Source organism: Meriones unguiculatus, chromosome 2 (genome assembly GCF_030254825.1).
Source record: "Meriones unguiculatus strain TT.TT164.6M chromosome 2, Bangor_MerUng_6.1, whole genome shotgun sequence".
Classification (NCBI taxonomy): Eukaryota; Metazoa; Chordata; class Mammalia; order Rodentia; family Muridae; genus Meriones; species Meriones unguiculatus.
The window spans coordinates 165,578,717-165,606,050 of NC_083350.1; the positions used below are offsets into that span (position 1 = coordinate 165,578,717).

General features: G+C 40.7%; 1 protein-coding gene across 2 annotated transcripts in view; it reads right to left on the bottom strand.

Annotated features, from left to right (window-relative positions):
- Window positions 1-27,033, bottom strand: part of Igsf10 (immunoglobulin superfamily member 10) — a 30,291-nt gene extending 3,258 nt beyond the window's left edge. The window contains exons 1-7 of one of the 2 annotated variants that reach the window (XM_021653817.2): window positions 26,961-27,033; window positions 26,315-26,635; window positions 23,714-23,908; window positions 21,924-22,053; window positions 18,517-18,907; window positions 10,161-14,435; window positions 7,732-8,632 (exon numbers count right to left, since the gene is read on the bottom strand). In XM_021653817.2, the coding sequence (XP_021509492.2) occupies window positions 7,732-8,632; window positions 10,161-14,435; window positions 18,517-18,907; window positions 21,924-22,053; window positions 23,714-23,901 (5,885 nt within the window). In that variant the 5' untranslated portion in view covers window positions 23,902-23,908; window positions 26,315-26,635; window positions 26,961-27,033. Of the gene's footprint in view, window positions 1-7,731; window positions 8,633-10,160; window positions 14,436-16,678; window positions 17,523-18,516; window positions 18,908-21,923; window positions 22,054-23,713; window positions 23,909-26,314; window positions 26,636-26,960 lie in introns of those variants that run through there. The other variant, XM_021653805.2, reaches the window with a different exon arrangement.
- Window positions 27,034-27,334: the final 301 nt, after the last annotated feature.

A 27,334-nucleotide genomic window follows, 5' to 3' on the forward strand; every position in this document is an offset into this window, starting at 1 on the left:
ATAGCAAGTAGCAAGTTCTTAGACATTTTATATGTCAAATAAATGGATCAACAAAAATTAATGTTTTCTGCTAATGGAGGAAAAGAAATCATATGTATGTGTTAAATTCCCAATGATACTCTTAAATTGTATTAATGAAGTAACTATTGAGTTATTTGACTAGAAAATAATCTCTCCTCTGCCTGCCACAGAGGACAGCAGTCTAAGACTCATTAGAAGCTAAAGCACTTGCTGGTTTGGCAGCTGTAGAAGGGCTGGTTTTCCCATTGCTCCCGCACTGTGGACTGCTCTGTATTGCCTGTAATTGCCACATTTGACCACCAGATGGAAGAGCCTAGCTTTAGTGCTAAGAACATAATCAAGGACAGGTGTTTTTTTTTCTCTAATTCTTTTGATAGCACGAGGTAAACAGACAGATGAAACTAATTTATCAGTCCATGTTGCTATCTGCCCATAGCTTTATCCATCCTCCCTTCCTTCTCCACCTCCCACCCCCGTGTGTGTGTGTGTGTGTGTGTGTGTGTGTGTGTGTACTTGGTCGTCAGGCCTGGCAGTAGGTTTCTTTAATGACTGAGCTATCTAGTTGGCCCCAAACATTTTCCCCCCTTAACTTTTATCCTTCTTTTATACCTTACATCCTGACTGCAGTTTTCCCTTCCCTCCACTACAAACAGTCCCTTCTTCACTTCCCCTATCCCTTAGATGTTCTCTTGTTTCCCTTCCAAAATAATAATAATAATAATAATAATAATAATAATCAGATCTCTCAGGGATATCCATCATACGTGGCCTAACAAGATACAATAAGTCTGGGCTCAAACTCTCACGTCACAGCTGAATGTGACAACCCATTAGAGGGAAAGGGTCCCATGTGCAGGCAAGAGAGTCAGAGACAGTGGAGTCAGAACTCCCATCGTTGGGAGTTCCACAAAAACACAAGCTGCACAACCAGAAGGTACATGTGGAGGACCTAGCTCAGACTCATACAGTGTCTCTTTGTTGCTTCAGTTTCTGAGAACCCCTATGAGTCCTGCTTAATTGATTCAATGGGCATGTTCTTATGGCATCCTAGACCTCTCTGACTCCTACAATCCCTCCTCCTCTTCTGAGGGGTTCCCCTGGTTGTGCCTGGTATATGGGTGTGGGTCTCTGCATCTGCTCCCATCAATTATGGGACATTAACTTTAAAACTTCTTAATGAACGCATTTTAAAAGTATCTAACGGGTTCTGGAGAGATTAAGAGCATGCAGTTCAGGACAGAAACAAGCACCTTCACTGTCATCTGGCCAGCCCAGGACTTCTCTGAGCATAACAGATAACCAACTCAGCAGGCTCAAGTCATTTTCCAACCTGGTGAGTACTTTATGGAGAGTAATATAAAAGGAACAGTATGCTCTTTGTTTATTTCAAGTGTGGAAGAAATTTCTCTGGAAAGAAACCGAGGTAAAATCATGATAATTCACACAAATGAAGGAAATTACCAAGTAATTCATACAGAGATGTGTGTTTGTTTAATATCCATGTATTTCTCCCAGTATCTAGAGGAAATCTAGAGACTAAATATGATTAGAATCCCAGGAAAGCCTGTCTTTTGTCTAGTGGCACATTCATCTGTTATTAATATGTATTCTAAAAGCTATTATTCTTAAATTTGGTTGTATTATTAAAAATTCAAATTGTATAGTTTGAAATACTTGGAGCCTATGCGTCAAAGCTAGAATGTCTGACTTAAGTGATGTGGGGTTGACCCTACGCATTGGGCTTCTAAAATAATGTCATGTGAGAGAGAGTAAAGCCCTAAATATTGGTTCTTGACAGTCCCTCCCTTAACCTGTCTTAGCATCGAATGGGGCCAGCTTTATGTATATTACCTGGCTTCTCTTTTGAGAGATTCAGATTCAACAGATCTGTGACTGTGATTTCTGAGTTAAAAAAACAAATTCTCAGGTTGCTTTTATGAGCAGTTACATTTGAGACACTCAAATTTTTGTATGTATCACAATTACTTCGGGCTTCTAAGAACATAGAACCCTTGTCAAAACAATCACTGCTTCTGAGTCAAGTTATTGGTTTGGTTTTTTTTTTTTTTCAGATTTAAAAAATATATTTATTTATTTATTCACTTTGCATCCCAACTGTAGTCCTCTCCCTCCTCTCCTCCTGGTCCCACCCTCTTTTCCTTCTCCAGGTATCCCCCTCCTCTCTCAGGTTAATGTTAATACTACTGGTAAACAGACAGCCCCTTAAAAACAACTGATTTAAAGTGATGGACATCAACTCTGATCTAATGATGTTACAGTATCTAACATCCTCCATTAACCAACACTTGAAGAACAGTGACATAAAAAAAAGTTTATCTGCTTAGGAGAAGGCTGAGAATTTCAAAGTAACCTTGAGGTGAAAAACTTCAAAAAGAGACAAAGCATCGATTTGAGAAGATTGTCTTTGCTTCAGCTGTCAACTCGCCTAAAATTAACTGAGAGTCTCAACTGAGGGATCTTCACATACCACACTGGCCTGTGATTGAGTCTGTGGAAGACTGTGTTGATCGGTAAGCTCGCCATAATTGGCACCGTTCCTAAGCGCTTGGACTGGGCTCTGTAATAAATGAAACTGAACATGAGGCAGCAAGCAGCATGCCTCCGTGTTCCTGAAAATGTCTGTCTGGAGTTCCAACCCTGAGTATTCTCAATGTTGGACTATCACCCGTAATCGGAAGTAAACCCTTTCTTTCCCCAGATTGCTTTTGGTCATATTGTTTGCAACAAAATCAACAGAAACTAGGACAAAGATGATATAACAGTTATACACAGATGCACCTGGCATGGTACCACCTGGATATATAGTGCAAATATTAGATCTAAAAAATTACATCCAATGCAGTAGCAGTCAAAATTTTAATACCCAGCTTTGTCAATGGATTAAAAAAGAAAAACCAAGAATATCTGATTTGGACCACACTGTAGAAAAAAACTAATCTTAACACACATTTTTAGGATACTTCATCCAACTAGTATAACACGCATTCATTGGCACATGGAATTTTCTCTAGGACAGTTCATATGTCAAGCCTTGATAAATTTTTTAAAACTTGAAATTCTATTGGTTTTTTTTTCAGATAAATAAAATTCAATTGAATGAAAAAGCCTACAGATAAATGCTAATTAAATAACATGCTCTAAATGGGCAGAGTGTAATTGAAAACTTAGAGAAAGAAATTTAAGAACGTTAAAATCACAACAAACTATCAAATCTGGGTGGCACAGCAAAATCAGTATTGAGAAAAATTTATAGCAAGATAAACAGTTTTAAAAAATGGTTTCAAACATAGCATTCTCAAGGACTTAGGAAAATAAAGACAAACCAATCCCAAATTAATGAATATTATCAGAATTACAATAAAATGAAAACTAAAAAATTACAAAGAGGCAATTTAGCCTTTTTTAAAAGGATAAATTAGCCTTTTTTAAAAAGGCTAAATACCTTCTTTAAATATTGACCTAGATTAATAAAAAAAGAACAGAGTCACATAAACAGAAAGGGAAGCATTGTAACTAATTACAACAGTTAATGTTATCAACTTGACAAGACCTGTAATCACCTATGAGGGATCATCTAGGTTGTCTAGATTAGACTCTGGGCATGGCTGGGGTGTGGTTCTTGATTAATTGACTTGCAAAGACCCACCCTAAGTGTGCACAGTGTCTTCCAGCAGCAGAGGCAGAGACTAAGGCGGTCCAAAGCAAAAGTTGACAAAGGCGTCTGGCCGGCTTCCCCTGGTTTCTGGTGAGCTCATTCTATTCTGCTGCAGCTGCTTTTGCTGACACCAGAAGTCAGACTGGGGCTCTGACACTCAGCTTCAGGGACAGTGCAACTACTGGCATTCTCAATGTGAAGGCAGTCATTGTTGGACTCCCTGAACCTTGTTGTGTAAGCCAATCTTATTCCTATTCAGTATATATTTATTCTACTAGTTCTGTTCCTCTAGAGAACCCTGATGCTACAGAAATACAAAACCTACTGTATTATTTAAACCTACTGTAAATAATTATATGCCAAAATCACATGAATCATAGAAGAACTGGGCAAGTTCCTGGAAGTATTCAGCCTACTAGAATTAGTCACGAAGATTAAACAGTAATGGTGTTGAAACAGTAATAAAAAATCTCCCATCTAATAAAAAATGCCTAGTACCTGACAGCTGTACTTATGATTTATATAAACATATAATGAGTTCCTCGCATTTCTTCTTAGAGTATGAATAGAATGCCAGGAATTCTGCCAACATATTTTTAAAGGGGCAGCATTATCCTCATTCTAAACAAAAAAACAAAACAAAACAAAAATTTAGACACATATCTATGTTGAACATAATGCAAAATTTCTCAACAACAAAAAAATTGAATTCAGCATTTTAAAACGTTCACAGAACATGATCAGTTAGGGTTAACCTCAGGAATGCTAGGATGGTTTAACATTTGCAAATCAATAAACATGATATAAATAATACAACATGATCAAAGACAAAACCATGTGATTTTCTTTAGAGATGCAGAAAAAACATTTGGTAAGGCTTTAGTGTTCTTTTATAAGAACCCAACCAATTTGAAAGGAACATACCTCAAAATAGTAATGCCTGTATGTGAAAAATCTGCCATAAATATCATGCTGAATTAGAAAGGGCTAAAAGTGTTTGTTCTTAGGTTGGAACAAGATTCCATCTGCTTCCACTGCTCTCGCTCTTAAGGTCAAAAGAATTGTTAACCTGTCAGTTCAACCAAAATTCCTTCAAAATTCCAATCACTTCCTTCAAGGAAGCAAATAAAGCAATCCTATAATTCATATAGAGCTGCAATAACTTGGAGTAGCTGCAGCAACACTGAAGGGAGGGAAGGAGACAGCTGGTATTGTGAAATACCAACTGGTAAGTGAAACATTGAAAATATTGAATGTCAGAATGGGAAGACAATACATGTAAACGTGGGTCCTAACGCTCACACTCTGTAGCTTGGCATTTTAGAACTTTACATCTTCGTGAATTACAATTTAACATCTAAGGTGATTTTGGTTCCCGAAAAAAGCTGAAAATTAGTATTGAGGAATTTGAATTAAAAATTGCAAATTCGACCCAGGCAGTGGTGGTGCACACCTTTACCCACAGCATTTGGGAGGCAGAGGCGGGTGAATCTCTGTGAGTTCAGGTATCCATATAGATTCATATATGTTTAATTTTTATTGCATGTATGTTTTTTAAAATTATTTTTATTTCTATTGATTACAGTTTATTCACTTTGTATCGCCCCTGTAGCTCTCTCCCTCCTCCCCTCCCAATCCCACTCTCCCTCCCTTTTTCCCTACCTGATCCCCTCCCCTAGTCCACTGATAAAGGTGGTCCTCCTCCCCTTCCCTCTGATCCTAGTCTATCAGGTCTCATCAGGAATGGCTGCATTGTCTTCTTCTGTGGCCTAGTAAAGCTGCTCCCCCCTCAGGAGGAGGTGATCAAAGAGCAGGCCAATCAGTTCCTGTCAGAGACAGTCCCTGTCCCCATTACTATGGAACCCACTTGAACACTGAACTGCTTTGGGCTACATCTGTGCAGGGGTTCTAGGTTATCTCCATGAGTGGTCCTTGGCTGCAGAATCAGTCTCAGAAAAGACCCCTGTGCCCAGATTTTTTTGAACTGTTGGTGTCCTTGTGGAGCTCCTGTCCTCTCCAGGTCTTACTATCTCCCCCTTCTTTCATAAGATTCCCTGCACTCTGCCCAAAGTTTGGCTATGAGTCTCAGCATCTGCCTTGATACCCCACAGGGTAGAGCCTTTCAGAGGACCCTGTGGTAGACTCCTTTCTTGTTCCCTGTTTTCTCCCTCCTTCTATCTCCATTCTACTTGCCAAACTGAATGGGGATTGAGCATCTTAGCCAGAGTCCTTCTTCCTGATTAGCTTCCTTAGGTGTACAGATTTTAGTATGTTTATCCTATATTATATGTCCAATATCCACTTAGGAGTGAGTATATACCCTGTGTGTCTTTCTGCTTCTGGGATACCTCACTCAGGATGATCTTTTCCAGTTCTCACCATTTACCTGCAAATTTCATGATTTCCTTGTTTTTTTTTTTTATTGCTGAGTAATATTCCATTGTGTAGATGTGCCACAATTTTTGTATCCATTTCTCAACTGAGGGGCATCCAGGCTGTTTCCAGCTTCTGACTATTACAAATAAAGCTGCTACAAACATGGTTGAGCAGATGTCCTTGTTGTATACTTGAGCATCTTTTGGATATAGAAAGATGCAAATAGATCCATATTTATCACCCTGCACTAAACTAAAGTCCAAGTGGATCAAAGACCTCAACTTAAAACCAGACACACTAAACCGCTTAGAAGAAAAAGTGGGGAAGAACCTTGAATTCATTGGCACAGGAGACAACTTCCTGAACAGAACACCAACAGCACAGGCTCTAAGAGCAACAATCAATAAATGGGACCTCATGAAAATGAAAAGCTTCTGTAAGCAAAGGACACTGTCGTCAAAACAAAACAACTGCCTACAGATTGGGAAAGGATCTTCACCAACCCTGTATCTTGACAGAGGACTAATATCCAGTATATATAAAGAACTCAAGAAGTTAAACAGCTACAAATCAAGCAATCCAGTTAAAAATGGGGTACAGAGCTAAACAGAGAATTCTCAAAAGAGGAATATTGAATGGTAGAGAAACACTTAAAGAAATGTTCAATGTCCTTAGTCACTGTGGAAATGCAAATCAAAACAACCCTGAGATTTCACCTTATACCCATCAGAGTGGCTAAGATCAAAACCTCAAGTGACAACACATGCTGGAGAGGATGTAGAAAAAGGGGAACCCTCCTCCACTGCTTGTGGGAATGTAAACTTGTACAACAGCTTTGTAAATCAACCTGGCATTTTCTCAGACAATTAGGAATAGTGCTTCCTCAAGATCCAGCTATACCACTTCTAGGCATGTATGTTTTAATAAATGTAAAAGTTCTCAGCTTCATCTCTTTCTGGCATTATATAAAATCAGTACACATAGTCATGGAAATCACAACTACTTATAATTCACAAGCTACAGTTTTTGCTTTTCAAAAACAGTACTTAATGTATAAGGAAAAGTATACCAGTGTTTACAAAAAATACCAGTGTTTACAAAGAGCATAGTGGAAAAAGGATTGTATCTGATAACATCAACTTCATGGAATCTTGAATATGTTTCACTCTGAGAAGTCCTTAATATGCCTTTAATAAAGTTCATTTCAAGTTAAAGAAAGAAAGGATTATTATGGTCTGATTAAAGTGTGAAGCTTCTGATAAGAGGACCCTGAGTGAAATACAGAGCATCTTGTTGCTAGAGCCTCAACCTCAGTTCTCTTTTGGATATGGAAATTATGAATAGTTTTCCACAGTTATCTTTTTTAAAGCAGCCACAAGTAAAGGAAAAAGGGAAAAAAAGCCACCAGTATGAAGGTTAATAAGCTCCCCTATAGTTCTTAACTGTCCTAGTCAAGAACCTGGACCCCAGCGTTAAGCATGTAAGAGGGTTTCTGTATTCAGTGCTGTCAAGTGCAATGCCCTTTTTTAGACAGAGTTGCCTTCCTGTACATCCTGTGTGAGCTTTGAAGCTGCTGCAAGCCTCGCTGTACCTCTTTTGCATTTTAAAAGTTGTACAGGTAAATAAATAAAGGAAATAATTCTAACAGGAAGGCTTACCTGTGCCACTGGTCGATGACAGCCTTGGATGGTAACCTCCAGATTATTCTAGGTTTTGGATCCCCAGTAGCCGAGCAGTTCAGAAGTAACTTCTCACCCAAATTCACCTCTGTCCATTTTTGAGAGGCAATTTCTATCCTGGGGACTGTCTCTTGCTCTTCCACTGTGAGAACCACTACCCTTCTCTCTGAACCCGAAGAGCTGGTGGCAATGCATTCGTAAGTGCCCCTGTCTGAAGGAGCGATGTTTTTAATAGACAGAGTCCCATTCAAATACAAGAAAAACTTGGAACGAGCCAGTTGCAGTGGCTTTAGTTCAGTCCCATCAGAGAGTACCCAGTGAACACGGGGCTGGGGAGTTCCTTTTGCAGTGCAAGGCAGTTTCACACTTTCACCCAAAGTCCCAGTGACGGCTTGCCTCTTTTGCTCTATAATAACAGGAGGAGCTGTGATGACTTGTATCTTAACCAACAGTGAATCCTGGCCAGCGGAGTTGCTGGCCACACACTTGTAAAATCCACGGTCATAAACACTCAGATGATAGATGGTCAAGGTCCCATCGGGTGTTACCCAGACCCTTCTGTTTCCCATGGATGTTTCTGAGACCACTGTTTGGTTTGCAAGTACCCAGGAAATTGTAGGCCTTGGCATGCCTTCCACTCTGCACTTTAATTCCACAGTACTTCCAGAATAAACTGTGATCTCCTTGGCTTGTCTCTCCTGGATCTTAGCAGGGTAGGAAACCACAGACAGTGTGACATGAAAGTGGTCTGTGCCTAATGGATTAGATGCAGAACACAAATACTGTCCTCGGTCTTGAATACTGACCCTCCGAATGGACAAGGTGCCATTGGGAAGTATGTGGAACCTGTTTTTCTGTGTCTCTTGGGATACTTCAAGTCCTTATAAGATGAAAAAAAAATTATGCATCTAGTTCATCATCATCAAAGATTAAATAAAAAGCATAAAGCTATGTTTGGTTAAGCTGACAACAAATATATTTAAACTGAAAAAAGTCTTCAGATAGCTAAAGCTGTTTTTCAAATGTTTACTCATTTAAATTTAACAGGTATATAGTTCAACATGACATTTCTCTCTATAAAATTATATTATGTAAAATTATAACCTTATATTTCTCTATGTAAGATGATATATATATATATGATCTACTTTAAAAGTATTCTGTGGCTTTAACAAATTTTTTATTTATTGTAATATTTTTATTTTTGATATTGCCACATGATTAGATCATTTCACCCATTCTCCTTCCTCCCTCCAACTCTTCCCATGTAGCCCCTCATGCTCTCTTTCAGATTTATGGTCCCTTTTTCTTTAATTATTGCTGCTTATATATATATATATATATATATATATATATATCTTTTGTATAGATACATATATAAATTATACATAAGTATATAAAATATATAAATAAAATCTCAGCTCATAGAATGTGACCTGAATATACATCGTTTTAGTTCAGACCATTTGATATCAGATAAATAATTGGTCCTAAATATATTTTTTATAGCATGCTCTTTTGAGACAGGTTCTAATTTTATAGCCTAGGCTGACACTGAATCCATCCCCATTTCTGGGAGTACAGGCATGTGCCATCCTATTTACTCTTAACAAGTATCCTTTTAAACTTTCGTTCTCATTACATTTTATTGATGTGTGCGTGCACACGCGAGTGTGTGCATACCATTGCCAGTATGTAGAGATAAGAAAACAACCTATGGGAGTTGGTTCTCTCTTTCTCCATGTCTGTTTCAGGGACTGAACTCAGGCCATCGGGCTTGGCAATAGGTGCCATTTATACATGGACCCATCTTACCTGTTCTGTCCCCCAAACTGTTCTTAACACATTATTTTAAAAAAACAAACAAAAACACCTTCTAGTTGGGGTGGGAGAAATGGCTCAGCAGTTAAGAGTGTTTGTTTCTCTTACAGAGGACCTGGTCTCAGTTCTCAGTGCCCACATGGTGGCTCACAATCATCTGTAACTCAAATTCCAGGAGGTGTGAACCCCTCTCCTGGCCTGTGTTCACTCCAGGCATGTGTGTGCATATACACACATGCAGACCAAGCACTCATGCACATAAAATAAATCTAAAGTTTAAAACCTTCTAATAGGAGCTGGAGAGATAATTTTAGCTCCGGGGAATCTGGTACCTCTCTCCTAAAGCACCTGGGCTAATATGTACATACATGCACACACACTTGTGCACATGTGCCAGCACACACATATACACTTACAAATCTAAAAAAAATCTTCTCATAAGCAATATGCAAATGTCAAATGAAGATATTAATAGTTGCTGTGTTTTGGAGTAATTCAAAACTAGTGTTGGTTCTTTAAAGACAACCCTGAAAGAGACAGTCATGTCCTTGTTTTATAATTAAGGTATTGTTAATTGTTCTAAATACCTGATGAGACTCTGGTCCAGCGGATGGTGGGCAGGGGGTTTCCAACAGCCTCACAGGGAAGAAAGGCATCGGAGTTAATTGGAATAGTAAAGCTTGCAGCCTTTCCTCCAATGATTCTTGGTTTTTCCAGTACTGTCCTAGGTAGTGAGTCATGGGGAAGGAGTTTGGGGGTTGGACTTTGAACAGGTTTCTTATCAGAGCCACTTTTCTCTGCATGGTTCTGTCCATACTGTAAGGCATGAGTGCTGGCCTCTGGAAAGCTGAGAGGGGGTGACGTGCTCAGAGCTGGCCTTTTGCCCTTTTCAGTAGTTTCTGAGTATGACTTGAGCAGGATCTGGTTTTCTGGCCAGGGCGAGGGCTTCCATTTAGAATTCTGTGGTGTATCCTTTCTAAGAGCTGGCATAGGAGTGGAGGGAAACAGAATAGTGGATGGGAAGTCAGTGGCTCCAGTTATGACCTCAGGATTTGGGCTAGCCTTTGTTGAGGATTGCTGCAGATCTGTATTGTGCCTTGAGGACTCATATATGGTGAACATTCTATTTGCCGCCATGTTGAAAGCCAATGCGACCTCGCTGTCTGTAACCATACCATTAGTAAAGGGAGGAGGGGAAAGAATGGGCCTTGGGGTCACCCCACTACTGGGGAATGGTGGTATGGCTGAGGCTCTTTTCATTGTTGTACTCTCCTGTGATTTGCTGAACAAAGTTGTTTCTGAACCTGTTGTATTTGCCGAAGTCTGAGTGCTCTCCGGGGACACTTCAGTTATGCCCAGGAGACTGGTGTCTGTGTGAAGAGCAGCTGTGCTCACGGTGTTGCCAGTGTCATGCAGTGGGGAATGCGTGAAAGCCAAGGAAGTATCAGCCGTTGTTGGAGCTGGGTACGTGGTAGAGGCAGAAATCTGCCTAGGGATGCTGTTTGGGTTCTTCCTGTTTTTCCGAGGCCCCTTTATTTGTTCTTTTGCTTTCCTGGATCTTGCTCTCTGGGTTCCAGAGCTAATGACAGATGTAGGGGCAGTAGGAGTTGTCCCTGTGGCTGTTTCGACTGACAGGAAGCTTACTGTAGATCTCTTGCCTATGGTACTAGGAAGCACTGGGGAGGAGGTGGTGAGGGGCTGCTCCTTTCCTGCTGAGAGACTAGTGACACCTTGTGCTTCCGTGGCATCATGGTGAGTGGCAGCCATGGCTGTAGAGGGTGATGCCATAGAACTTGCAGAGAGCATTGCAGAATGTGAGGGGGAGCCAGCCTCTGTGGGTGAAAGAGGAGCAGTTTTGGGAAACATTGTAGCTGTGTTCTTTTGTAAACCAAATTGATGCAGATTCTTTGACATCCCCTTTTTGCCATGATTATTTACAAAGACCTGGTGCCAGGGAATTTTCCTTCTTGAGAGTTTTGTGCTTGTTGCTTTGGTTGGTATTGAGGGTTTGGTAAGGGGACTGGAGTGTGGTGATGTTACGTTTGAAGCTCTTTCAGCTTGGATGGTCCTAGATATGCTCTGGTAACCATTATTGTTTATAGTAGTTGTTTCCAGGGATACAGGTGTTGGAGCAGAAGTCATGCTTACTTTAGGAGGAGTCACTCGGGTACTTACACTTGTGAAATATTTTACAGTGGTTGTTATTGTCTCAATATCCACGTTTTGTTTGTTTTTAAATAGTAATGGAGGTTTCTTGACCACAGTGGTAGGCTCTTCTGCTAGGACCCCAGCATCGCTGGCTTTGGGGAACGTGCTGGGGGATAAATCTGGAACAGATAGTGCTGCTGTTGACAGATTGGGCCTCTCTGTGGGAGAACAGGTCTGGCACATCCCATGGGCCTCTGTGGCTGAAAATTGACTAGTGTTTCTGTTAGCAGGTCCCTTGAGTGCTGGCCTCACAATCCTGTATCTATGACGTCGGAGAATGGGGGTTCTGTGTGGGCTTGCAACTCGCCCTCTGTTCCAAGTTGTTCTCTCTCTTCCCAAGTGCCTGGACAAGGGGACATTAGCTGTATGGTTTTTAGGAATGTGAAGTGGAGAAGGGGCAGCAGTGTGTGAATCTGAGAGGGGCTTGGGGAAGCTAGGACCTCCAGGAGCGTGAGAAAAGGTGTCACTACTCCTGGCTCTGCTGATTCCTGTTAGAGGCATCTGATGCTCGTAACTTTCTGTTGGATTTACTGACTGCACAACTATATCGGCTTTGTTGGTGATACTACTAAACCTGTTGGGATGGCCATTGGCAGCCATGGCTTCCCGTGTTCCTGGGTATGCACTTTGGGAAGATGCTCTTCTCCCTACCTGAGTAGAGTCTTGAATTTCAGTGACAACTATTTCTGATGGAAAGGAGATGGTTGGATTTTGGTTGGCTGTATCTTCCATTTTGCTTGCTACAGTTGGCCTTATACTCTTTGATACAGCTGTGATGCTGATACCATTAAATAATTTGAAATCAGGAAGGTGTGTGGATTGTAGTGTTGGTGGATTCACAGTTGAGGAGACTTCTCTGCCGTTAGTTACCCCTGTCACAAAGCCATGATTCACTGCTCTAGAGTCAGCAGCTAGGGACCTTTCGGACATGCCAGAAGCCTTCATTTTCAGAACTGTGGATTCTTCATCTAGAGAAATCATGCCAGAAGCATCTTCTCCCTCACCGGGAAGCACCACACGTGGGGCAGCCAGTGGCACTGGCTTTACTGTCGTGTTTTCTTCCTTCTTGAGTACAGAATTCTTTTTTGCTTTCTCTAAAAGTGCTGCCCACTGTTGGGGGTCAATCCTCCGAGCAGAGAGAGGACGCTGCCTCCTATGTTCCCTGAAACGCCGGCGTGTGGAATCCCCACGCCGCTGATGTATTAAGTCTCTGTATTTGTCTTTCTTGTGTATGCCAGAGACTTGTTTTCTAGCTTCTGACCCCGTCAAAGCTGATGTGGAGACTTTCAAAGATAGTGGCTGCTTAGGGGGAACACTGGGACTGGGTTCTCCGAGTCCAGATCCATCTGCTTCTTTATCATGCTCAGCTTGGCCTTTCATTTGGACTGACACTTGAAAAATGGAAACATCAGCCCCTGATGGGTTGGCTGCTACACAACGGTAATGACCTTTGTCTTTTGGAGTAACCTGTAATAGTCTTAAAGTCCCATTGTTAAGAATTTGTCTGTCTCTGGAAGAATGAGAGAACACAGTGTTTCCTGGAAGAATCCAGCTAATAGAAGCGTCTGGAATACCAGTGGAAAGGCATGGCAGATCAAGTGTTTCACCAGCAGCCACTGTTTGTTGAATGCCATTTTCATGCATGTTTTCTACATAGGGCTCTACCACAGTGATCCTGTATGTGAGAATATCAGCATCTGCATAGTTGGTGCTTATACAGTGGTAAAGGCCTGTATCGAAGCTATCAGCCATCTGAAGTTCCAGCTTTCCATTTTTGTCTATTAGGATTCGCCCATCCTCGCTAACATAAGGGGCTCTCACTTTACTCCCATCAGCTAGAAGCCATTCCAAATGTGGTGCAGGGTCACCTTGGCCCGGACAGTCCAGCACAATAGTGCCACCAGCCAAAACAGTATGTTCCAGTTTGGTGTTGTTCATCATCGGAATCATGGTCCATTTGAGTTTCACCACTCCCATCTCTGTCCTTGGTAACATGATCTGAGCATCAGTGGAAAACTGGATGTGTAATGTGCTGAGTGTCGTGGCATTTCTGTTCAGCTGCAAGAAAATTTTTTCTTGTTGAAACCAAAAAGGATCTGCTCTGACATCAGCCTCTATGTTGGTAAAAATGTCTTCAGGCAAAAGAGCCACCTGTTTATACTTGGAAGACAGCAGCGGAGTCTCAGTTAGCTGTGCCATCCTTTCTAATATCAGAGGAGAGTCACTGTACAAAGCTAGAAGTTGCCACACTGGCTGAATGTGATTATAATCTACGCTGCACACCAGATTTGTTGAAAATGAGGTATTTAGAATGATGTAGTCATTTTCTTCAGTGAATGCAATTGGCAATGTCCTGGATGGCTTTTGGATACTACAGACCACATTGGCCTTATTTCCAGAGAGGTCTGTCATGTTCAAAGACAGGGAGCCAAAAGGTTCTATGAAATTTTGGGGTGAAATGGAAGCAGATCCATTGTCCTCCTGAATAGCCAGGCCCTTTAACTTCAGTGATGGGTCAATGGTTGGCTTTATACATAGGAAAGCTCCAGCTGGTACCATAGCAAGGGGTCTGTCTTTAGAGACCCTAGGATTCATGCAAAGGGGGCATTGCTGAGGATTAGAGGAGTTTCTGTCCTTCTTGCATTTTATTACATCTAGGGATAAAAAGTCACAATTATTTTCACAAGTTTTGGTCTCTTTATAAATTAACACATGAACATGTTGAAGAAATGTTTTTCACTAGGACTTAAAACAGCAATTTGGAAAATTTAATATCTAATGACTAAGTTACTGTGTTTTATGCTTCTGAAATTATTTCTAAAAATTTTCCGTCTACATATCATGCTACAATATAATATGCACAGGTACAGGGGTTTTACTTTCCTTATTCACAGCTTCATGTATTATGCCCAGAAAGACCTGGATATATATATTTAGGACTTGATAAATATTAGTTGAATGAAACATTTCCTCATCTAAAGGAACAAAATCGTAAGATCATGTTCAGTACTTAGATTGATAACCCATGACAAGGTTTTAGGACAGTCATACAACTTTACTATACTTTAAAAGGTTATCTGATTAAAAATCTCTAAGTCCTGGGATAACAATAACCCTCCCCCCAATTAAAAAAAAAACCCAAGCATTTTTCCATTAGCCAATGAACAGTTTATGTTTTAGCTTCGTAGAAATAGGAATGGAGAGATGTGGACAGAAACAGAACACACAGATGCTGATAGAACAAGCCAATAAGTTGTGAGTGTTTGGTAGAACACAGAAAGTAGTTGAAATGGACAGCCCAGGTTTATTTAGTGATGGTCCTTTTAGATGAGGTGGACTTAGTATAGAGAACCAAGTTGTTGTTGTTTTTGTTGTTTTCTTTTTGGGTGGGGGAACTGTGTGCGGTAATGTCAGAGTTTGCAAGTCATATACTGTTAATCACAGAGGAGTCCTGTCCAGGCACTGAGATGAGATTTATTCGGAAATGTTAAAGACCGCTCTGACGAGCTCATTTTTAAAAGCTTGTCATTCAATGCTACATAAGGGATGTAGAGTTTTCTCTAAATAAAGCATAGTCTGAAACTTCTATGCTGTCTTTCATAGTATTTCCTCCACCATTTGTCAAACACAGTAGGTAAGAGAAACATTAGCCGTCTTAGATCTAACTCATGAGAACAGCTTCGTATGTGCAGTTTTATTGTAAAGGCCCTAGAAAGTCACACTAATCCCTTCAGCTGTGTGTACCAGTCCTCTTCCTACTGAAAATATGAATTGGAAAGTTTCCAAAATAAACATGTTTGAAATTGCATGAAGTTCTGAGCATCCTGATGAAGTCTCGTGTTGTCTCAGTGGGCCCAACCCCTGTTAAAGGACATAATTCTTTTTTCTACTGTATGCACACAGAATATGCTCCATGCTTAGTAGCTTCTACATAGTTCAGGCATCACATAAACTCTCATGGTATCATAGTGTTTGTGTCCAAGTAATCCTTCTTTTATTAATAATACCCTCAGACTCAAGAGTAATGATGCTGGCAATCAGATATGCTGAAGAGAAGCTATGGTGGACATGATTCCTTTTAGAAGAAACTTCTCAATTTATGAGAGAAAAACCAAAACAAGATGTTACAGACATGCTGAAGTTTCATGGTTTATGGTGAGAAGGTAGCTGTGAAATTAGGAAGAATGAAAGGCACTTGCATTAACTTTGCTACCATACTTTAAACTTCAAAAGCTAGGGCCACAGTGAGCAGAAACAAACATGGTATTGTTTGATACAAACTATGGTTTTTCAGCATCCACTGCAAGTCCTGGAATGTATCCTTCATGGATAAGGGAACACCACTATACTTTGGTGTGCCAGGTAATCTCACAGCCATTGTTCACCAAATTTTGTATAAAACAATTGTGCAGAGGAGGTAGGTAGGTAGAAAGAAAAGCTTTAAACAGTCACAAGAAGCTCCTTCCAGTGCCACCTACTGACAGGTTGTGTCCCTTAACCTGCTTGTCACTGCCCTGGATCTGACCTCATGAAGCAGAAAGCATCACTGACTTCTGGCTGAGTTAAATCTCATCGCAGAGTTATGCTCAAATCTGGAGTTATGCTCACCACTGCTTGTACCTGGACCATTGTTAACAGGCCTCGTTTGCTAGGACGCAAATCCGACTGAGTCACTTCATTCCCTTCACATCAGTTTCCAATCTCATACAAGTGCTTTCCGTGGCCCAGCCCTGTCGCTTTATGCCAAGCCAGTAACATGAGCTGTCTGTCTGACATGCTCAGTGCTATAACCCATTCATTACACAGTCCTCAAAGACTCCATCTGATCAGCACTTATTTCCAGAGGGCTCCCTGCTTTACCTCTCCTGGTGGCCCCTGCTTTTCCTTCAGCACTCACCACTGGAATGTCTTCTTTTGGTGGTTGCCTTCCCACAGGAGAGTGAGCTCTCTTTGTTGTTCTGTATGTCAGATCCCTGGCCAAGGGATGTCCAAGAAAGATGCAGTTCAGGAAAGAGGGTAAGGAAGGAGGAGTGAGCAAGAAAGAAGGATGAAGGGAAATGTCAGGAAGGCAGGCAGCTGGCAGGACTAATTTTTACAGCCTGTTGTTTATACATTTTAATTTATAAATAGATATAAAGATGTCCTCTGGTAGAAACTGGCCACTTGCAGTCTTTATACGGCTGTTACCATCTGTATACCCCTCCCCAAATTGTTATAAATTTGTATATTGTCTTTAATTCTGTAGCACGTATTTGTTAACTTTGCTATTTGAGATGGTTTTCTGAACACTACACTATGATTTGGCCTTGCAAAGAGGTTACACACATAGATATATGCATAAGAGAAGAGCAGCAAGACTCAAGTTTTATATCTGTGAACAAACACATGTCAAGAAAATGGCAAAAGTCTGTGCTTGTACAAAAGCAGCCCCAAGAGTTTTGTGGAACCATAGGATGAAAGATGCAACTACATCTGAATAAATTAGCGTCGGGCCGCAGCACATGTTAGAGAAACTGCCACACTGTGGCTGTGAGGGGGCTTTTAGGCTGCTGAGGGCAGATGAAAAATTTCTAAGTATAAAGGTGATTTGATTGATTTATAAAGTCTTGTGAAATTATCAGTTATCCATCACAAGACACGGGAACCTGTCATTTAGACATGGCCGAAAGATTTTATCCCTAAAACGTTTGACAATCAGTCCCTATGAGACCTGATGGCCTAGGGAAGAGGACCTCCCCTATCAGTGGACTAGGGAGGGGCATGGAGGGGGAGAGGAAGGGAGGGTGGGACTGGGAGGAGATGAGGGAGGGGGGCAAAACAGCAGGTATACAAAGTGAATAAATTGTAATTAATAATATTAGAATTTTTTAAAAGTTTGTTTATATATGACATATATGTGTAACTATATGACACATTTGTGCATTGTGTATTAGCGCAGACACACATATGTATATTTTTTACATATTTTCATACATACATGTTTGAGGCATATTAAGACCATGGATAAGTGAGAGATGGTGAACTTTGTTTCCTTTTTTTTTACCATGGAAATGGCTATATGGTATTTAACAAAAAGTATTAGGTATATACAGTGTCCTAGATATATTGCAGAGGCTAGAGATAGATAAATGAGACACAGTAAAAGGCAGCAGACATTCCATTCTATAAATTAATCCTATAAATATTGTATAATGGAAACACAGGCAAACTGCAGGAGTGATGAGGTCATGATTCTGATGTGGGTGGGGTACCTGAGCAGCACGACTGCCTTGGAGAGGTCATGCTGAGCAGGGCTGCCTTCTGGGAGCATATCAAGCAGAAAAGGGAGGAAAGAGCTATAGGCAGGGATGATGTAATGTGTCTGGCACTGGAAGACACATTACATAGGAAGGGGAGGGGCTGAGCGATGTTAGAGAAGCTGAAGACAGGCCTGGGCCACACTAGAGGAGCTGACAGTTGAGCCAAGAAGCATGGGCTTGATTCTCTAAGCCACAGAAGGGCAAAGTTTTCACACAGAATGTCAAGTAGTAAAGATTGGTAGCCTCACAGGCGTAGCTTCCTAGTGTCTCCCTGGGGCACAAAGACAGCTGTGGACATACAGAGTTCATTGTCACTGGGTTACTCTGGGGACTTCATATTCTGCATCTCCGTTATCTAGGAATTCCCGTTACGGAGGAAGCTCCTCCACCTGATTCCTCTTTTTGATTAGTACTAAAAAGCAAACAGTATAGATACCTGGCTTCCCCTGTATCCAGTCAGGCAACCACTTTAAATGGCAGTCACAGGTCCATGGGTTTCCATGTAGATAGAGGCTTTCTAGGTTTGGCATAGAGGCGACCATCTCTTTTGGGAGGGAGGTCAAGAAGTTATCGGATAAGTACAGGTACTTAATGAAAGACGTTTTAAATATCTCGAGATAGCTTAATGAGACAAATGTGTCTGGATGGAGCTTTGCGAGCTGATTTCCTTCAAAATGTACCAGACGGAGTGAGGTGAGTCCATAGAAAGCCTCAGGGTTGATAAACTCGATGCTGTTGTGATCCATGTACAGCCGTGTCAAGCTCCTCAGCCCGTAAAAAGTATCCTTCTGAATTATTTGGACTTTGTTATAGCTCATTTTTAAGACCTGTAAGCAAAGATAAAAACGATATTTGCTTTGTCAAAGGAGCTTTCACAAAAGATAGAAGTTGATGAGTATAGAGACGTGTTGAGATTAATGCTGTGGAATATGCACGCCTTAACGAAAACCGAATTCAAACAAATAAGTTGCCATTTAAATGTGACAATAGTAGAGAAATTAGAATACGCACAAGCAGTTGTTAATGTTAAGGAGGTATTGCTAAAGATATAGTCTGTAACACAGAGATGTCATGGTTACATTTAAAGTCTTTTAAATCTGTAATTCTGCATAAGATGTTCCGTTATTTGGATTGGATTCAAAACAGCTAGGTGGAATGTGGTGCAGAGAGTACCAAGTGAGGCAGGTTCTGTCCACACACTGACCACTGTTGAGGCTGGGTGGTAAGTGCACTGCTGTGTTCTTACTATTTTTATTTTATTTTTTCAGATTAGGCTACAAAGTAATGAGTTGCACTATGTAATTTTTGTGCGTGTCCATGTTTTTCTCACTCATTTCCCTCTCACTGGCCTCTCCTGTGCCTCCACCTTCACATGGCTGGTTATCTCCCTTCCCCTAGATTGATGAACTAAATTGATTAGTCTCTTCTGTCTACTTTTGTGTATGGTGAAAAGCATTAATAATAATCATAGTAGCTGTTGCAGTAATAAACTAAAGAACCACTTTAAATAAATTTAGGATTTATAAGACTATCTATGGACTTCGGTTTCTCCCATTTATATCTTTATTGAGATATAATTTACATGTAAAAATGTCTTGCTTTTAGATTTTAGTGGTTTTCATTAGCAAACAAAACAAAGGGTTTCATTATGGCACCTCCAAACACATATATCATTGTACTTTGCTCATATTCGCCCCCCATTTCCCATTGGCCCCCTCTTACTCCTGTTGTTTTCCCACCCTTTTGTAAATGATTCCTTTCTGCTTTTATGTCAGTCTATTAACATATCTAGATTTCACTTATGAGAGAAGCCATTCTATGTGACTCTCTTGTCCTACTCCCTTATTTTTCTCCCTCGTGGCCTTCCTGTAAGCCCTTCTCAGAGCAAAGCATACTGGTTTTTAGACTATCCACAGGGCTCTGCTATCTTATCTGAGGAAATTGTCATTTCTCTGAGTTAAGACCAACTCTTATCACTAGTTATTTTTTTTTTTTTTGTCTTTTGCTCACTCTAAGCAACAGTTAATTTATTGTCTGTTTCTAAGGATTTGTATATTTTAAACATTCCATATAAATAGAGTCATAGTATGTGGTTTTTCATGCCTGGCTTCCTTCACATAGCCAAATGTTTTCAAGATGTTGTAGTGCATATCAGCCCTTCATTCCTTTTTGTTTCTGCACAGTATGCATGTTACACATTTTGTTTATCGTCTCATCAGGTGGTGGACATCTGGCATGCTGTCTTTTTCAGTAATATGAATTTGATTGATTCTGATTTGGAAACCAAATGACTTTGAATGTTTCATGATGCTTTAGTATTCATCAAATCCCTTTCTGATGTTTCTAATCCTTTTCTAGTCAGTTCTAAACATAGTATTATTTTATTTTTAAACAAGAAAAGAATATGAAATCCTAATACAAACAAACGGTAAATTTCTACCCATTTTTCTGATTTGACCTAAATTGTCCTCTCTACAAAAGAGGTTTTCCTGAAGTGCCAATCTTTATAATAAATAAAAGCCGAACTGAGAATATAGGGAAGCTTTGCCCTAACTGTTACCTGGGAGTGCAATCTCAAACCTGGTGTTTCTACGTCAGAGAAAAACCCGGCTATGAGAATAAACACAGGCAGAAAAGTTCACAAAGAGTACATGATCAATTCCTCCTGAAGATACACGTCTGAAATGCACCATGGTCTAGCTAAATCAACTTCATCACATACATACACTGCACCCCATGCTCTTTATCTCAAAATGCCAAACCGCTCCAGCTTGATGATTAAAGGCTGTGAACAGTGATATTCAGTGATGTGAACAGTGGATATTATTGCTTTGATTGCTGTTATTTGCTGTATGCAAATGATAATGAATGTTATAAGACATAGGTACTTTATTATGCTTTTCATGAACAGGAGGTTTGTTTACTTAAGGAGTTGATAGTCATCATGCAGCATGAATTAGCTTCTCTAAAGTGTCAAGGTTATAAGCAGAGCAAGAGTTCCATGTGCATTCTCTTTCATTCTCATTATTCTTATTGCAAGACTTGTTCAATCCTTAGTTTTCCACTTAGGTGTGTGATAACCCTTACACATTTTATTCATTTGTGGGTGTACTTGTAACTTCAGTTTGAAGATGGCAGAGGACAAACAAGTCAATAAAGAAAACTGAAATTTTATGATTTTTAAAATACTACCATGTTAAAGACTGTCCTTATTTTAAGGGATCCTATTCTATTTTCAGAAAAAAAACAGCTAGAAATGGCCTTTTATGGATAAATATTAAAGTTTAATAATGCCTGAAAACTGATTTTTGTTAATTGAGGAGTGTTAATTGAAAACTTGCCTCTGAGTCTGTCTTCCTCTCTTTTCTCCCTTCCCTTCCCTTCCCTTCTCCTACCTTCCCTCCATTCTTTCCTTTTGCTTTTCTTCCCCATGCATGCAGGTGTAGAGACCAGATGCTGAGTGTCTTCCTTGGCTCATTCCATATTAGTTTTAAGTCTAGCTAGTGGGTCTGGCCAGTGAGTCTCTGGGACTCTGCTGCAGCTGCTTCCCAGGTCTGGGATGGTGTTTGCCACTATGCTGTGCTTTTTATGTGGCAACCGGGGATCCAAATTTAGGTGCTCACACTTGTGTAAACATTTTACCAACTGAGGTATCTACTCAGTCCCCCAGCATTTTCTTACTTTTCAAATTTCTACATGTAATCGCATTACAATTGAAATACTTCCTTGATGTCTGCCTGCAGTTTACAGAAGGTCCGTTTTCTATTCCATGGTTATAGGCAGCTTTGGGGTTCTCTGAGTTCCACCTCACTTCTAACCCTCCGTCAGCTTCTCCCCTCTCACCTGCAAGGATGGCAAGCCTGCAAAGGTCTTGCCGGTGATTGTGTGAATACCGTTACTGTGCAGCAGGAGTAACTCCAGTTTGTCCAGGCCATAAAAATCATTTTCTGTCAATCTAGATAGGCTGTTATACCTGGAAAAAAAAAAAAAGAACCAGTTTAGGCATCAGCTGAATATGTCAATTGAAGTGCAACACAGAAACATATAGAAAATTCTTTTTTTTTTTTTTTTCAGTTCTGTTCCCAAGAGATTTTTTAAACATGTGAAATGTTGAACTTGGCTACAGAGGCTTTACTTTCCACCCAATCCTGGCAGCCTCATAATCATCCTTCCTGTTCTCAAAATTTTATACATATATACATATATTGGCATCTGCTTGAGACTATCATTTTCTCTTTCTGAGCCGTAAGACTAAAGCCATTCTTTAAGGCAGCATCCCTCACTCTTATAGGTGGAAGTAATCAATGGTTAAGAAGCATGGACACTGGAGTACACATGGGTGTGATTCTGAGCTCCAACCCCAAAAAGGCATGTACAACTCTGGGTAAATTCTGGAGGCTCTCTGTGTTCCAGTTTCCTCGGCTATAATGTATAAATAACAGAATCTCGTCCAAAGGTGTTATGAACACCAGTGTCTTAGCTAGCATCATTATTGCTGTGGTGAGACAATAGGACCGAAAGCAAGTTGGGGAGAAAAGGGTTTATTTAGCTTACACTTCCACAGCACTTCATCACTGGAGGAAGTCAGGACAGGAGCTCAGACAGGGCAGGAATCAGGAGGCAGGAACTGAAGCAGAGGCCATGGAGGAGTGCTGCTCGCTGGCTTGATCCTCATGGCTTGCTCAGCCTGCTTTCTGATAGGGACAGCACCACTCCTAATGGGCCAGGCCCTGCCCCCTAAATCAGTAATTAAGAATATGCCCCATAAGCTTGCCTATAATTTAATCTTTTTGAGGCATTTTCTCAGTTGCGGCTCCTTCCTCTCCACGGATTCTAGCTTGTGTTGAGTTAACATAAACCTTGCCAGCACGACAAGTGGATGAATACATGCAGTGTTCAGACCAAGGTAGCTTATAGGGAGAACATAGCCAGGCTTTCCTGTTGGTGATTGCTTCCAAGGCACTGTGTATGCTGTTATAATACTTGTTGCATTGTTCTGATTACATCTGTCACACCTCTTTATCACCTCCTTCCAAGGTACATAATAGTGCTTGGCTATTAGGTGCTCACTAACGCCACACTGGTGATGGTGTGTCCCATTACTTGGGCACTTACACACACAAACAATTTTTTATAAACGTTTAAAATATCACCATGATTTGTCAGATTTAGTTAAGTATTTTAAATATGCCACTAATGACAGTGGCTCATATTGTGTTTTGGGTGTGGGCATTTATACATCTCAAAGGGCCTTGCAAAAAGAAATGGCTGGACTTTTGTTTTTTTTGCTTTGTTTTGTCTTTGTTTTTACAGAGGAGGACAGTTCTACTTGCTTGGTCATACCTTGTACCATAACAGTGATTGCTAGCAGAAACTGTAATCTTTTCCAGGAAAAATTTATTCAGAATGAAGCTACCCTATAATTATGAGGCTCCCAGACAACTAAAAGGGTCTCTAGGTTCTAGTAAAAAACTACCAGGAAAAAAAATGTTTATTGTCACCACAAAAGTAAGGCTCTTACAAGCTCATTTGAGAAGAAAAATATTGAAAGTAATCACAGGTGTCTGGGTGATAAATCACCAGGATGAAAACTGGTCCCTTTCTGAGAAGAGGATCAGGCAAGGCCCACGCACCCTAAATTTATGCGTTCCACATTGGTGGGGATGTTGTCTGGGATGGAGGTCAGATACCGAAAAGTACAGTGCACCTCTGTGGGTACGTAACAGGCACAGCGGTGGGGGCAGGCCCTGCTCCCAGGGGTGACCACGAGGCAGACTACAGTGAGGGAGATCAGTAAGCAGCTGACTTCTCCACCTCTCATCTTTATCCTGAAAAAAAAAATCACACCAGAGTTATACATATAGTTCAAGCAAAGTCCACAGAACACCACACATAGCCACTCTGGGGAGTAATTGGGGATGTTTTCTTTAAGAGTCATAATTGGCTAATTTAATTCACACCTTTTGTGGTAAAAATGAACCTTAAGTCTTTTTTATTATCTAAATATTTCCATACAATCTTCATCATATTCTTTCTCCTCCCCCAATTTCTCCCAGACCCACTCCACCTTCCTCTTCACCCAATTTCATGTTCTTTCTCTCTCTCTCTCAAAACAAACAAATGAAGACCAAAACCACAGTACCAATTACAAACAAAATAGTAAGAGAAAAGAATCTAAAAAGCACAAAAAATATCCATGGAGTCAATTTTGTATTGGCCAACTACCATTGGGTATGGGGCCTGCCCTACAGTGTCACTCCATTGGAGAAAACGGGTTTTTTCCTTTCCCAGCAGGCAGCAGTTCCAAACAGCTTCTTGGTACAGGGTAGAACTTTGTCTATTTCCCCATCTGTGTGCTGGGATTTTGCCCTGGTTTGAACTTGTACAGGTCTTGTGCATCCTGTCTCAGTCAGTTATCGTGCAAATTAAAGTCTTTCATCAAGGTACCTGTATTCTCCTTCCTATTGCTCTGTTCTCCTTCTTATTGCTTTCTCTCATACTTCCATCTAGCTAGTTTGTTTCTGCCTACTTATCACATGCATTGCTATATACACATGTATAAATAAGAGTTGTACATAATTAGACAAAATTATAAAGATTCATACATAGAATTGTAAATCTAGGTTCTGCTTGTAAGAAGCCATGTGGTGGTAGTTGCTTTTTAAGTGTGTCTTATTTTGATTTCTTTTTAGTCTGTCTTTTAATTGCTTTCCCAGTTGCATCCATTTCCTGAAAATGTAATATCACTTTTTTATGGCTACATGGAATTCCATTGTACATATTACTACACTTTCTTTATCTATTTGTATTTTAACAGACATGTAAATTGGTTCCACATTCTTGGCTGTTGTGAAGAATGCAGCAATAAATGTTGCTGTGCAAATTTCTCGGTGTTACATGCCCAGGAATAGATTGGTGATAGTTCTATTTTTAGATTGTTTTTTTTTTTCTAGGAACTTCCATTAGAACTTCAAAAGCTTAACTCCCCCCATCACTCCCACATCATCACAAGAATGAATTGATAGATTGCTCAATATCATTAGCCACCAGGGAATTCAAACGGAAATTCCTATAAGTTTCTTACCACATTCAGAATACATATCATCACAAGGACAAATGACAACAAATGCTTAGATCTGGGGGGGGGGGGAAACCCTTGTCCCCTGGGATTTAAACTGGTAAAGACATTATGAAAAATATCGTCAGTATAGACTGTTGTGTGCTAGCCCCCACTGGACTTTATCATTAAATAGAATTGTTACTGTGAAAATGTCTTCATAGCTTCTCATTTCCTAATGAGAAACAGCATCTCTATTATTAGAGAGCATAATTATGATATTGGGACAATTAACGTTCCTAAATTTAGTGTGCTGTTTGCACAAAAGCTCTTCAGACTATCAAAACGATGTTTATAAAAACACTATATGAACAATTTAGAAAACTCAGCAACAGTAAATAGATAAAAGATGAATGGATAAATACATATATGTAGATATTGTTCATATATGCATTTCTGTCTGTACTTTCTATATATGATCAACTTTTGTAACACTGTACAATTTATTGTATAACATGTTTTACTCATTTGATTTAACCTTCCAATACACTTTTTACAGCTGTGATAGCTCACTAGAAAAGAGAATAAATTTCTTTCTAGCATGTCTTCAAGTCCCTGCCAGAAAAGACACATTGGACATTTCAGTGCCAACTAATGACCACGAAGACAGTAAGCTGACCAGCTAGGCGAGCCAAGTCTCAGCCCAGCGCTGTAACAGCTGCTCTGACATGACACTGTCTGCAGTTTCTCTTCTTGGAAATACCCCTCTCTTCACTGGCACAGGGCTGGGGAGCATGACCAAAGGAAGAATTATGCTCATCTTGTTAGAAAATATCTTTAACCCACACATAGGGCTAGCTTAGTGATCCCAACCTGAAACTGTTATGAATAAGTTTAACCCACATTAAGACTTACTAAAGATTACTTACATGTCTACACTGTCACTATTGGGTTGCAGAATATTTTAAATATTCTTTACGTGATGGAAAAAAACACAGGTGGCCTTGCTATCGTTAGATGAACAAAGACGGAACACGGTGAAGATAATTCTCTGTTTCTCTGGGAAACAGAAGCAACTATACGCATCCTGAGAGTTACAAGAGAAGAGACCCATAGACAGCACATGGATTCCCGTACACTTAAGCCTCAAACTATTTAATAAAAGAGTTGGTAATACCTGGGCTTCTGTTTTGGCTTTGAGTCCTCTCGCGTAATATAGGCAGAGACAGGAAGTCTTCGGAGCAGAGTCTTCACCTGAGTGAGGGAAAGTTCTTTGCTTCCAAAGGGAGCAAGCTGCTCAGTCTTTTCTAGCTTACAAGTGGGGGACTGATGCTTCAGAGACCTGGAGGCGCTGCTGTAATGTTAATGCTATCATCCACTTCCAAATTAACCAACCAACGCCTTCCTTTAGCTGCTGCTGCTGCTGCTGCTGGAGACTTTGTACCGCTCTTCCTCCTCCCTCAATATTATACGTTATTTAGTTCTCTTTTAAAGTCACCTAAACACAAGTATTAATCAATCTCTCCTTCTTTCCGAAGTCCCAGGAGTTTCTCCTCAAACTGCTTGTTTTGCACAAACGTGTCATCAGTGTCTATGAAAGGGTCTCGAGTTACGCATAATCTTTCCCTTGTGTTTTGCCTGGCCTCAGTCACTGAAATGACGTTCCCTTGGTCGCTGCTTTTGTTCCCACATCCCTCCAGTACCTCTTTCTCTGGACCGTTCTGGCCATCCCACCCTCCTGGTCTCCTCCTGAAACCTAACCCCGACATCTGCCAGCCTCCCAGGGAATCCCTTCACTTCCCCAGCAATTAGCAGCAGCTCACCTCTGCCTCTGGACCAATGGACTTGCGCTGTCTTTGGGGGGTTTTTTTGCTCAGCCTCAGGGGCTCCTCGCTTGGAAGGAGGGCGGGGCCTGTGACGTAGCTACAGCGTCTGCTTCTGGGACTGGGCGGGCAGTCAAGCCTGGACCACCAGCCAAGTCAGCCGGCGCCAACCCAGGCTCGCCTGCGCGTTTGCTCCTCCTGGGTTGTGAAGCCCTGGACCTTCCTGCCTCCTGGCTGGCTGTATGACCCCGCTGGTTACAAGGCTACAGGTTCTTTCCTTTCGAGACCCCTTCCACCTCCTAACAAGAGGAAGGAGACCTAGACATAAAAGTAGAAGAGACACTATTGGGAGGAGGAAAGAGATTAAGCTTAGG